The sequence below is a fragment of the Pseudophryne corroboree genome, chromosome 1, assembly GCF_028390025.1.
Source record: "Pseudophryne corroboree isolate aPseCor3 chromosome 1, aPseCor3.hap2, whole genome shotgun sequence".
Taxonomy (NCBI): Eukaryota; Metazoa; Chordata; class Amphibia; order Anura; family Myobatrachidae; genus Pseudophryne; species Pseudophryne corroboree.
The window spans coordinates 171,465,147-171,479,611 of record NC_086444.1 but is presented as its reverse complement, the minus strand read 5'-3'; the positions used below and the strand labels follow the sequence as shown (position 1 = coordinate 171,479,611).

The 14,465-nt window shown below is 45.3% G+C and overlaps 1 protein-coding gene across 2 annotated transcripts in view; it reads left to right on the top strand.

The window, feature by feature from the left end:
- Window positions 1–14,465, top strand: part of LOC135059234 (baculoviral IAP repeat-containing protein 1-like) — a 122,402-nt gene that overhangs the window by 72,598 nt on the left and 35,339 nt on the right. For both annotated transcript variants that reach the window (XM_063963892.1, XM_063963891.1), the window contains exons 5-7: window positions 2,375–2,423; window positions 4,241–6,391; window positions 7,391–7,561. In XM_063963892.1, the coding sequence (XP_063819962.1) occupies window positions 2,375–2,423; window positions 4,241–6,391; window positions 7,391–7,561 (2,371 nt within the window). The remainder of the gene's footprint in view (window positions 1–2,374; window positions 2,424–4,240; window positions 6,392–7,390; window positions 7,562–14,465) is intronic.

Sequence of the window (14,465 nt, the reverse complement as noted above, 5' to 3'; positions counted from 1 at the left end):
AAACGTGCACGTTGGCGTTTCGGCGGCCTCCACACTCTTAATTAAGCTATGGTGTAGAATTATTTATGTAGGAAGATATACTCATAGTCCTCCACTGGCACCCTCGCATAGTGAGGTTAATTAAACAAGTGTCAGTGTAGGTCATCAGGTAGCACATAGAGTATATACAATTTCTCTGGGTAACATTGTATCCAAGTGAATTACACGTGCTGTTGCTGTCTGCAGCAGCACTGTGAGATTGTCAGCAGAGTTTAGCCATTGTGTTAGATTCAGTATGATAGTTGGTAATGCAACACTGGCATCACAATAACATCGCTCAGCCAAGCTTCTCAATTGCACACATATATTGATATTCTGAAATGGTACAAGCGATTATGTAGAATTGCCAGCCCTTGTGTATGATTTAGTGACACGCAAAGGAAGGGAACTGGTCAATATATTCTGATATACTGCAATCAGCATGGTTGTAATTTGAAGAAAGATCTTTCAGTAACGAATAGTTACTCTGTGCTACAAAATATTTAACACAGGTTGCTATATTGCACAATTGCTACAAATCAGGGATACGTTTAGCACAAGCACTGACTCTTATATCCTGATACAATATATCTAAACACAGGTAGAGTCTGAATTAAAAATCATTGTAACAGATATTTTCCTGTTATATAGCACAGGAAATACAGGCCATTGTAGCATTTCAATGATAATAGCAGTGTAATTATAGACACTGGCAACCGTGAGACTGATTAGCTCGGTACTGACATCAATTCAGGGAGTATGATGAATATGTGAATCCTTTTTGAATAAAAGAAATCTCACTCCAACAATACCTATCTCTGTCCATCTCACTATATTTTGGTGATACAGAATATCAACTGAATGTGTGCATTATATTGATGCAATGAACACTAAAGTGTGATTACATAAGTGAAAACACAAACAAACACACATTGGATTTAGAGCAGTGATTTATTACAAGGAATCCTCACAGTTGAATCTGTCAACATATGGCATTTATTAATCTGTAATATCACCATATACACCCAGAGAATTATTTCCTGTCTCGTACATGATTTGAATTGTATTATATTAGAGGGTTTCCCATTCAATGCATTTGAGACACATATGTGCCAGATAAATTACTTTATCCCTACACCTTGCTAGAGTAATAGTGGAAGTACCGCCTTTTAAATCTTTTCACACTTACATTCTTTCTTTTCACGTTTATGTTTGTATGTATCAATTTTAACCTCTATGTTTTGCTGTGTAATCCCCATATAAAGGGGGCATTTTAGAAGGTGAAGCAATAAAAGCTAAGTTTTAAAGGTAATAAAATCAATATGAATTTCATTTGTGCGCCCAACTAAGCAACTACTTGTAGTCCCTCCCCCCATTTTCCCCCTTTTTTTGGTTGCATTTTTAAAACACAGCCTGTGACACGGAAGTTAGGACTTGATTGGCTGGTGCAATTTATCACATTGCATGCACCACCGACACTAGCTCTAGCTCTCTGGCATGTGAAGTTTCTCCGTGTGTGAACATGACCCGATCTTGCCTGCGGATACGTGTATGCAGGGGAGTAGTTGCCCACAGCAAGCAACCAGCTTAGAGTAGCATTTAATCAAGTGCATTCTGTAAAACAACAGGTGCAGTAGGATCTAATCAGTTTCTTTGGGCAACTTCTCCACTGATCCATTTCTCCACTCTTTTCACTTCTTGATACATCACCCAATAGTTTTGTTGTCCAGATAAGTGCACAGAACCAAAAATCCCTGCGCAAATGGCATCAAAACGTCTGACATCACAAAGTGGTAAAAATGGCTTTGCAGTTAAATGCTCTGTGTCATAGGGGGTAATTCAGACCCGTTCGCACGCATCGGTTTATCGCTGCGGTGCGAACGGGAGTGGAATGCGCTATGTTGCACGGCCACAGCTAACGGTGGAAGCGATCACAGAGCCGACCGCAAAGAAGATTGACAGGAAGAAGGCTTCCAGGGCGGATCCGGACCGTTTGGAGCCGTTTTCGGGGAGTGGTGAGTAAAACGCAGACGTGTTCAGGAGAACGGAGGGCGGATATCTGATGTCAAAGCCGGCTCCAGCATCGCAGGGATCGTCGCACAGGGTAAGTAGGTATAGGCCTAGTCTTCTTTTGCTTGAAATTATTTTAGTTTAGCAGGGCTGCACAAGCGATCACAGCCCTGCTAAGCTAAAATACACTCCCCCATAGGCGTGGACTAGTTGATCGCAGCATCAGCAAAAAGCTGCTGGCTGCGATCAACTCGGAATGGACACCATAATGCGCACTGACTTCCACTATGTAAAGTATATTTGTAACTTGTGTATTCAAGGGCATTTCTCATCTTGTTATTTTCAGAGTATATCATTCACAAGTATTCTGGTCAATCGAGAAGTAGCAGTACCAGGTAAGAATCATGTTATGCAAGGGCATTAAAACAACTTTTGCCAAGAACATTTTTAAGTTGATGTCTAGTTGTAGAAGACATTTTCTCTTCAGGAAGGCCCTCCTTTACATGTTTCACTTGGTGGAGGCAATTCCACTTGAGGTCAACTGATAAGAGACTACAGCAGATTTAGTATGTACTAGCTGAATACTCGTGCTTCGCTATGGAAGTTCAAGTATTTCCGTATGTATAACTTTAATTTTGAAGGACTTCCCGGTAAACTAATTAGACTTACAACAGAACATGGTCCTCCATTGCCAATCTTTGTCAGGCCACACCTCCAGGCAGGCCTTCCTCGGACTGATACTGTCAAAAGGCTGGCACTGAGGAGAATAATCTGCCTCCCTCTCTGCCCCATCCCACCTCTGATGCTGCCCTGCACAGTGCTGTAAATGCTGGGACGACAAACCAAGCTCCGGCCGCTGTATGTTAAATATGTAAGGTTTGCAGGGATAGGCTGACTCTATTCCAAAGGGCCCTAGGTCTCCTTGCTTAGTTTCACAATCGCTGCCTCCGGTCTCCCGCTGCCCACCTGAGCTGCAGCCTCTGAAGGGACTCTGATCGCCACATTCCCTCCCCCCGCACTGCTGCAATTTCAGGTCCTGAGTCCCGCCGGCACCTGTCTCCCGCCGCCACCTCCTCTGAAGGGGACTCGGCAGTGCTGCCGCTAGCTTCGGGTCTCTGCCTCTCACTGCCTTAACACTCAGCCAACCTGAAATCTATCCTGGATGCCGGATCACTCCCCCTCCCCCCTTCCCCGCCCGACATTCGGGAGAGAGACGTAATAACGTAAGACATATCTTCCTGTCCCGGCTTACTCGGTCTCTCACACTGCCCTGCGCCTTGCCCAGTGCTGCGAGGAGCTGCTAGCTTTAAGAGGAGGAGGACACTTGGGCAGGCTGCACAGTTTTCCATCCCCATTGACTTTGTGAGTTAGCAGCACTGCAGTGCCACATATGTAGATATACATTTTATTTTTCACCCCACATGCTGATGGGGGCTGAACTTGGACTGAAACGGTATCGGCAGTGCCACTATGCATCTCGGCGACCCCGAAAACTATGGCTTTTTACATGTCTCCCCCTTCCCACCCTCACCTCTAAGGGTGATAGGGGTGTCTTACCCCCACTTCTCACCCCCCATGCTGATGGGGGCTGAACTTGGACTGAAACGGCATCGGGAGTGTCACTATTCATCTTAGCAAACTCGAACACTATGGATTTTTACATTTCACCCCCTTCTCACACCCACCCCTACAGGTGCTATATGTGTCTTACCCCCACAGTATTTTCTTCCAGATTGCAAGTCATATGTGTACCAAGTTTGGTGTCAATTGCTCCAGGCATTCTAGAGTTATGTTGGAACATACACACATACATCCATGTTTTTATATATATATATATATATATATATATATATATAGATTAGTCTGCAACTTGCAGGCTCGGCAAGTTCCCAGCAAGCCTGGATGATGTTTTAAAGTGACAATCATTTAAAAGGTAAAACCAACCTGGTTTTGTCTTTTAAATTATATTTCTTCTAAGAATGGCATTCAAATTCATGTAATTATTGGCCAGCACCCCGTCATTTGGTAAAGCCTTTCATAGCTTCCCATAATCTTCATTACCCTACAATAAAATCTGTTCTGTGCTGATGTTGAGCGAGAAAAATTAACTAATATACTGTAGTATAAGATAAATAGTATTGATTTGAAATGTTCAAATACATAGATTGATCAATCTTTAATTAATTTATTTGACATGAAATTGTTTTTACAGAAATGGCAAATACTCTGTTTTGTGAAACACTGGAAACTTTGAAGAAGCAGCTTATTGAAAAGTATCATGATCCAGCTTTCTATAATATGACCCCATTTGGTGATACAGTTTCAATAGATCTCACCTCACTGTTTGCAGATATCTCTGTTGTGTTGAAGGACACCAGAAATCATATAATGCAGCACCTCACATTACCGGACATCCTGTCAGAGCTGAGGGACATCACTATGATAGAAGGAGAAGCCGGCAGTGGGAAAACAGCTCTACTCAAGAAGATTGCCATTCTCTGGGCCTCAGGGAGGTGTCCTGTCCTCAGTAGGTTTAGCCTCGTGTTTTATATATCTCTATCCTCCTCTGACAGCCAACATTCTCTGTGTGACATTATCCGCCAGCAGCTGACGGGATCCACAACATCTCTCACTGAAGAGACCCTGGGGAACATCATAAAGCAATTAAAAGAGAAGGTCCTGTTTCTCCTGGATGACTATGGGTTGATGGACTCCACTCCAGGATCCATAGAAGAACTTTTACAGAAGAACCCCTGGAACAGAGTGAGTCTGTCAGTCACAGTGGGAACTGACAAAGGCTGGAAGTTGCGTCAAAATGCCAGAACCATCCTGAGCATCCAAGGATTTCCTTTAAATTCCACTCTGTATTTAGTGAAAAAACTGTTTTCACATGATATTGAGTGGGTAAAGACATTTTTAATGAAGTTAGAAACACTTGAAAACTTAAGAGCTGTTTTGCAAACACCTCTAATTGTTCTTGCGCAATGCTCCTCCTGGATTCAACACCCTGGCTGTAATATATTTAGTGACATACATGCTTTTAAAGCATACTTGAAATATTATACCCTTAAATTCCCTAATGAGATTCAACTAGTGCATTCTCTGGTGTCAACATGTGGAGAACTTTCCCTCAAGGGTCTTTTTCAGCGCCAGTTTCACTTCACAGAGCATGACTTAAGAGCAGCTGGAGTGGAAAGTGACAAGGCCGTCAAATTTGGACTTTTAAGCAAATTCACAGCCCAGAGGCTTCAATCGATGTACAGGTTTTTTGACTCTTCATTCCAGGAGTTTCTTGCTGGAAAGAAACTGAGTGAACTATTAGAGTCCGAAAATCAGGTGGAATTGGACAAAGGTTATCACTATCTTCATCAGATAAATTCTTTCCTCAAATTAATTGGACCTTACAGCTATTTCCTGAGATATGCCAGCATGATTTCCACAAAAACAACTGCAAAGATCCTGACTTATTTGTTCAGCTTGTATGACAGGCCTGAGGCACTGGACAGCCATCTAGACAGCAGAGAACATTTGCAGCGGCACCCAGAACTTGAACTTGAGGAGGACCTTTTCATATACACCCTACATAAAGCAATCCCTGAAGAGATTCATGTAGACTGTATGGATCGATTAATGACATTTGCTATTGAAGCATCAGTTGAAAGTAAAAGTCTTCCTGACTGTGCTCCAATAATCATGAAGTTTCTCAATGGGAAAACAATGTCCTTCTCTGTAAGTCCTCTCATCATGACATCCTCCAGGAGTTTACTCATTTTCATCAAAAATTATCCAGAAAGTATTAGTTTGTTCAGCTGTGTTAAGCTTTTCATGTATGATACAAGAATGTCACACAAAGCACCAACTGATGTCTCAGGCTTGGCACAGGCATATGAAAAATATGGAGTTCCAACAGTGGAAAGGGATTACTCTTCTGCATATCTTTCCTTTCATAAAACGATGCAAGATAACGAAGAGAAAACAACTGAGACAGATAAATTCCTTTCCCTTTTTCCTCAGGAAATTGTAATAGGTGACATAATTGTTCAATCATTCATGTCACTTATGGGATACAAAGTGCCTATTTTCAAAGTTCAAGCAGTTGGTATTAACAGTGGCAACTTCTCTCAACTCAACTGTGAAAAATTCCAGATTTTGTTCTCCATGTCTGATCATATTGAAATTCAGCTGATCAACTGCAGAGATTTCCTGAAGAATATTGGGTCAGCCATTGAGGGGTCTTTGAGATCCTTCAGGAAACTGATTATATGTAACACATATCTGAGCACAGAGGAACAAAATTTAATTCTCAAGATGTCTTCTCTAGAATCTCTAGAGATTGAAAATTCTCAGGGGACTTGCTATCCAGGTACTGTGTCCCTTGCTGTTTTCAGCTGCAGTAATATTTTGAATATGCCTTATTTATAATAATTTCCATTTATATTTAAATAAGCAATTTATGAAAAATGCATATATGTATAGGGCTAAAGCTACAGTACCATTTGGCAGCTTTAGGAAGCTGCTTAAGGGTACCAGCTACTGGAGGACACCTCTGAGTCCAGGGGATAAGTATTGGAGGCAGGGGATAAGTATTGGAGGCAGGGGATAAGTATTGGGTATTGTGTGACATAATTATGAATTAGAGGCACAGCTATGTGCCATACAATAAATTTGGGGCACAGCAGTGTGGCATATTATTGGTGGAACAAATGTGTGGCATATTAGGTACTGGAGGCATTGATGTGTAGCATAATTATGAGGTGGGGATGTAGCTGTGTGGCATACAGAATAATTAATTTGTGGCACAGATGTGTGGCATATTATGAATTGGAGGCAATGTAAAGATTGTGGGGTTCTGCTGTATGTGTATAGTTGGGGCATTTCTATATGCTGTGTGGTATATTAAAAATTGAGTACATTGATGTGTGGCATATTATGAATCGAAGGGAACAAGGGTGGTTGGTGAAATGTTGTCTAGGGAACCCAGAAACCTGGCACCGGCCCTGCATATGTAATATTCAAATCCATACTTACTAATATTTCAAAAAGCGCAATTCAAAAAGCGCAAAGAAGTTCATACTACACTTAGATCCACCAAGCCACATCTGCCTCATCACAACACAACACATCTTCAAATCAGGACAATTCCTTCAAAATAGAGACTGTTGGGTCTTATTCATTTTCCAAAGACAGTAAGTGGGTCAAAAGATGAAACAATTATTTAATAAAGAGGGGCATGCTAGATACTGTATATGTATGCAACACTATTTTAAACAGAGTTCACCTATACAAAGTATTATGATTTCATTCTGCCAACTGTAACAGCAATAAAACATTTTAACTCTTATGAACTTCACTGTGTTTTTAGAATTGCTGGTTTGTGGCATTCACAAATTTCCCTGCTTGACGGAAGTGTCTATTGTTCTACCTAAGAATCCAGAGATTGTAGACCATTTGCCAGATGAATTTCAAGGACTGAGCAGAATGAAGAAAATTGTATTTCAATCATCGAATTGTAGAAATGAATCAACAAAGTTTGGTAAGTTTTAAGGGGGGTATACATGGGAGAGATGTGTGCTGAGCGAACCGCTCAGCACACATCTCTCCCACCGCTCAGCACAGCGCAATGTGTGCTGAGCGATGCGGGGGGAGGACGGGGGCCACTCACTTCACCCAGCGGGTGAAGTGAGCGACCCGCTAGATTGGCCTGCATGCAGGCTCAATCTAGCAGCGGCGATAGCGATGTGCGGGGCCGCGCATCGCTATCGCTGAGGCGGCTAAACACGAGTGATCTGTGCTTAAAATCTAAGCAATCTATTTAGATTGCTTAGATTTTAAGCCTGGATCTCTCCGTGAGTACCCCCCTTAAGAGTCACTGGAGGTCTGTTACTAACTATGGGGAAGATGTAACAAACCTTTGAGAGATAGGTCTATTCATGAAGCAGTGAAAAGGGTGGAGAAGTGAGCCAGTGGAGAAGTTGCCCATGGCAACCGATCAGCATTGAAGTAACATTTACCATTTGCATAAGATGCAATTGTACGAATTGTATATTCTGCAGTTGATTGGTTGCCATGGGTAACTTCTCCACAGGCTCACTTCTCCACTCTTTTCACTGCTTCATGCATTTCACTGTTTTGAATTTGTGATCCACTCTCACCAAAGGTTGGACTGGCCCACCGGGGTACAGGGGAAACCCCCTGTGGGCCGCACTGCCTGGGGCCGCCATCTCCTCCTCTAGGGATCAGGTTCCCGGTGAGCAATTGAACTATACATATGTTACCTTATACTGCACAGAACTATGGTTTATTTCCTGCAGTGTAATGGTATTATTAATCTGGTACATTATCACGCATGCCCTAGCAGTATTTAATATATATATATATATATATATATATATATATATATATAGAGAGAGAGAGAGAGAGAGAGACAGATACATATATATATATATATATATATATATACACCCCCTCTGGAGACTGGCCACACCCTTAAAACATAGGCCCCTACCACTGTGTTCCCCAGGTGGGCCCTTCATGTCCCAGTCCGACACTGCTCTCTTCTCCGCCTAGATCTGCCACTTGGACCAGCTGCACCAGAAATATTGTGCAAGATGCTATGTGTAAATCACTGCTCTCAATTAATCAAGTGGTCAATGAAAGTACATTGCCAGATGAGATATACAGACAATCAGTGTTGGACTGGGACAAGAAAGGCCCACCGGGGGATGCAGTGATAGGGACCCATGCTTAGAGGCTTATATAGAGTGCATGATCTGGGCCCCTTGATAAATATATATAGTAAAAACTGCAAGTGCATCATGATAATGCACCAAGTTAATAACAGCAATGCACTATAGAAAATACACCATAGACTGTGCATTATAATGTAACATACATATGTATAATTTAAGTGCACAGTCTTGAACCTGGTCCCTAGAGGAGGATGTGGGTCCACAGACAGTGGGGCCCAGTGGGGGTTTCCCCTGTACCTCTGTGGGCCAGTCAGACCCTGCAGGCAATACCTTGAATGTGGCACACACAGATATAAACTCCCCTCTACATCACTTAAAGCAATGTCCAAGCCTTATCAAGCTTCACAATAAATACCCAGGGAGCAATATGACATCACAGTAACCTAGGAACTCGCACAACCAGCTCTGACAACAGACTAGACTAGTACAGCACACCCAACAGTTGGGTGAAAAATGTAAACATAAAAAAATCACAGCATGCAGTTATACTAAAATTTTGGTTCCCAGACCCAGGGGTGGATTTAGGGGTCAGGCCGCCCCTAGGTACAACATTATGGGTCACATCCCCACCAAGTCACTGCCTCGTTCATGTCAGGCTCAGAACCGCTTCTTCTGGGCTACCAAAGCAAGCCCAATCTCACCTCCTGCATCACAAAAATACAAAAATAGAAATAGAAATATCCTAATTTTCTTCCTTCCCCCTTCCATTGGTTACCTGCAAATGTTTTCTTACTGTGTGTTTTTTTCTCTCTCTTCCACCCCACTGTGTGCTATTCCTGTAATGTGTACCTCCACTGTTTTCACATCCTGCCAATGTGACCTATGCAGTGCACCCCAGATAGTAGCCTCGGATGGTTCCTCCTCTGGCAGGATGTTCTTCATGTGGATCTTTCCATACAGGGTATATCAATACTGTACTACTATTACACAAGTGTCAGTTTTCCCATATATGCATCGGCCCCTTGTACGGCTCACCTCCCACAGTGTAACCTTCATAGTGTGACGAACATGGCTGCCTCATCTGGTACACTAGTAGATGGGATGAAAAAAACATGGATCTGGTGGTTTTGTTGGGACCTGAGTCTGAGCGTTAAGACGTTACAATCTCCCCATTTTGTGTCATCTCTTCTAGGAGTAAACTATTCCACCCAGGGTAATCCTATGCAGTGCGCCCAAGATGGCTGCCTCACCTGGTACTTTGTGAGAGTGAAATACACAACCCTTGGAAGTTGTTACTCAAAATGCCTACACCAATCCTGCATTATGCTTATGGGTGGTCTTCTGTATGCCGGCGGTCGGGCTCCCGGCGCTTAGTATACCAGCGCCGGGAGCCCGACAGCCGGCATACCAACACTTATTCTCCCTCGTGGGGGTCCACGACCCCCCTAGAGGGAGAATAAAATAGTGTGGCGCGCATAGCGCGCCACCGTGCCCGTAGCGCGGCGAGCGCAGCGAGCCCGCAAGGGGCTCATTTGCGCTCGCCACACTGTCGGTAAGCCGGCGGTCGGGCTCCCGGCGTCGGTATGCTGGTCGCCGGGAGCCCGACTGCTGGCAATCCGTAGTGAACCCATGCTTACTGTGTGTGCAAGGTTTCATTTTTATGTCTGTGTGGCTTGTCAATTGCTGTATTACTTAAATCTTCAGTATTATGGGGCCAATTCAGTAAGGTTAGCAAATTCTGCTAATCAGCAGAATTTGCTCACCATTAGCACGCATGCTGGGGCCGCCCAGCGCTGGGCAAGGCTGCCCAGCATGCTGTCCGGCGCCTCCCTCCCTGCTTCAAGCAGAAATTGCGAACAGCACGCAATTTCTGCTTGTTAGCAGAAATTAGGGATGACTCCTGCCGGCGCAGTTTAGCTGCGGCCGCAGGAGTCCCGGCGCCATTTTTGTTGTCGCAGTGACTGCGTGTGACGTCAGGCAGCCGCTGCGGCCGCACACCCGACACGCCCCCGTTCGCGCATACCAGCCCAGCGTTTGGGCTGGCACGCCCCTGCAACGCTCCGTTTCCACCCAGAAAGCGGAGCATTGCCGCCCGCCCCGCCACCGCCTCTGCCTGATTGACAGGCAGAGGCAGTCGTAATTTGTGGTTCCCCACAGAAATTGCGGGCACCACACACGGTAATGTTTGATCCTGGCCCACCTCTCATTGAGAAATCTGTTGAAAAATGTATTTTCATATAGGTGGTCATTCCGAGTTGTTCGCTCGGTAAATTTGTTTGCATCACAGCGATTTTCCACTTAGTGCGCATGCGCAGTGTCCGCACTGCGACTGCGCCAAGTAAATTTGCTATGCAGTTAGGTATTTTACTCACGGGCCCTCATTCCGAGTTGATCGGTCGCAAGGCGAATTTAGCAGAGTTACACACGCTAAGCCGCCGCCTACTGGGAGTGAATCTTAGCTTCTTAAAATTGCGACCGATGTATTCGCAATATTGCGATTACTAACTACTTAGCAGTTTCTGAGTAGCTCCAGACTTACTCTGCCTGTGCGATCATTTCAGTGCTTGTCGTTCCTGGTTGACGTCACAAACACACCCAGCGTTCGCCCAGGCACTCCCACCGTTTCCCCGGCCACTCCTGCGTTTTTTCCGGAAACGGTAGCGTTTTCAGCCACACGCCCCTGAAACGCCGTGTTTCCGCCCAGTAACACCCATTTCCTGTCAATCACATTACGATCGCCGGAGCGAAGAAAAAGCCGTGAGTAAAATTACTTTCTTCATAGTAAAGTAACTTGGCGCAGTCGCAGTGCGAACATTGCGCATGCGTACTAAGCGGATTTTCACTGCGATGCGATGAAAAATACCGAGCGAACAACTCGGAATGAGGGCCACGGTTTTTTCTTCGTTCTGGTGATCGTAATGTGATTGACAGGAAGTGGGTGTTTCTGGGCGGAAACAGGCCGTTTTATGGGAGTGTGTGAAAAAACGCTACCGTTTCTGGGAAAAACGCGGGAGTGGCTGGAGAAACGGAGGAGTGTCTGGGCGAACGCTGGGTGTGTTTGTGATGTCAAACCAGGAACGACAAGCACTGAACTGATCGCACTGGCAGAGTAAGTCTCGAGCTACTCAGAAACTGCACAGAGATGTCTTTTCGCAATATTGCGAATCTTTCGTTCGCAATTTTAAGAAGCTAAGATTCACTCCCAGTAGGCGGAGGCTTAGCGTGTGCAAAGCTGCTAAAAGCAGCTTGCGAGCGAACAACTCGGAATGAGGGCCATAATGCGTAATACATAAGGGAGAGGAGGACATGGATTTGACACCTGTCAATCAGGATTTATAAAGACTTTCCTGTCGGTGGGGTGATTGTTGCTGGATGACCTGGATCAGAGGTTCCCAAACTGTGTGCCGTGGCTCCCTGGGGTGCCTCGGGACACTTGCAGGGGTGCCCTGGGTTGGTGGTCCAGGACCAATTCAAATTATTTATGGTCAGTGTAATAGGCAAAACCAGTGCTGGTGGCTGCCAGTCATAAAATATGTGGCCAAACAGAAGCAAATCTTGTCCCTCACCACACAACTGACTCTAAGGATGACATATAAACGTGATCTACTTAATGTAATATTTCTTTCTTTGGCCTAGGGGTGCCGTGAAAAAAATTCTGATATTCTAGGGAGCCGCGATTCAAAAATGTTTGGAAACCACTGACCTGGATAGTCTAATAGAGTGTTTACCTGTATTTTATTAGCGCTAGGGAGCACTAATATAACACTGAAAGTGTTTAAGCATAATTTGGGACCCTGACAATAAATGACATTGATTAATTCTCTATCTGTCTCCCAGCCTGCAGTCAGCCAGTGAATGGCTGTCAGCGTGTTGATACAGATGGAGCTGCACTCATCTAGAGCAGCTCCATTGCATACGTGCACTTCCGGCGTAACTAGGTGATCCGTCCGCCTAGCCCCACCGGGAGTGAATGGGGCGAGTGCACGCCACGGACGTGCGCGTGCCCTAGGGGGAGACCCTCTTTCATTCTAGTGAATGGAACGTGTGCGCATCACGGACGCGTGCGAGCCCCAGACGCAGCGATAAGCGTGCCCGCACAGACGGAGCCACGATTAGCGTGGCTCAATCTGTAGGTGGATGGCTGGAGCTATCCACCAAATCATAGTGCTGACAGCCATTCACTGTAAGGAAGTATGTGGAGAGACGGCGCAGGACCACAGGAGTGATAAGCTATGATTTACTAAAATTATTTATTCCCATGAATAGGTAGATAGGGCCCCAGTGCCACTGGCGTTTCTATAATGGGTGCAGTGTATGCGGTGCACACGGGTCCCTGAGTCCAGAGGGGGCCCCCACTGCTCACACTGCACCCATTTTTAAAATACTCACCCCTCAGAAGTCCAGCGCCGGCATCCGCAGCACTATTAGAACACAGTGAAAATGGCTCAGCGGCCATTTTCACGGAGTTCTGCGCATGCGCAGTAGAGAAAACTCAGGGAAAATGGCCGCCGTGCCATTTTCCCGGAGATCTGCGCATGCGCAGTAGAGTCTGAGCCCTCTAGTGCTCAGACTCTACAGCGCTCCGGGCAGAGAGGAGGGGGCCCGACGGAGGAGGCTGAACACGGGCCTCCTCCTCTCTTAAAACGCCCCTGTCTGTTGGATTACACTATCATATAGGTGTGTGTACTTGTGGCAACGAATGTAATAAGGGCAGTATTGAACAACAACCGCGTAGTAGATTTGGTCCCATGAAATTTTAACACACTTGTAAACAATATAAAATTGAATAAACACACACACAGTGAACACATTTTTAATAGATATGATATCTTTATTTGTTATATTTTTCCCATATATATGAAGACAGGACAGAGGTAATAGCACCAGAACAGTGGGGACAGGGACAGGACAGAGGTGATAGTGCCAGGACAGAGAGAACAGGACAGAACAGAGGAGTCAGTAGACAGGAGTGACAGGGAAAGTACAAAGGTGATAGCGCCATTACAGTGGGGACAGGACAGTGGAGACAGGGACAGGACAGAGGTGATAGTGCCAGGACAGAGAGGACAGGACAGAACAGAGGAGTCAGTAGACAGGAGTGATAGGGTAAGTACAAAGGTGATAGCACCATTACAGTGGGGACAGGACAGTGAGGACAGGACAGAGGTTACAGGACTAGGAAAGAGGCGACAGGACAGAAAAGAGGGGTCAGGAGACAGGAGTGACAGGGACAGGACAGAGGTAATGGCAGGACAGAACAAGGAGGTTGGAAGACAGGAGTGACAGGGACAGGACAGAGGTAACAGCACCAAGACAATGGGGACAGAGACAGTGAAGACAGGACAGAGGTAATAGCACCAGAACAGTGGGGACAGGGACAGGACAGAGGTCATAGGACCAGGACAGAGAGAACAGGACAGAACAGAGGAGTCAGTAGAAAGGAGTGACAGGGAAAGTACAAAGGTGATAGCGCCATTACAGTGGGGACAGGACAGTGAGGACAGGACAGAGGTTACAGCACCAAGACAATGGGGACAGAGACAGTGAAGACAGGACAGAGGTAATAGCACCAGAACAGTGGGGACAGGGACAGGACAGAGGTCATAGGACCAGGACAGAGAGAACAGGACAGAACAGAGGAGTCAGTAGAAAGGAGTGACAGGGAAAGTACAAAAGGTGATAGCGCCATTACAGTGGGGACAGGACAGTGGGGGCAGGGACAGGACAGAGGTGATAGTGCCAGGACAG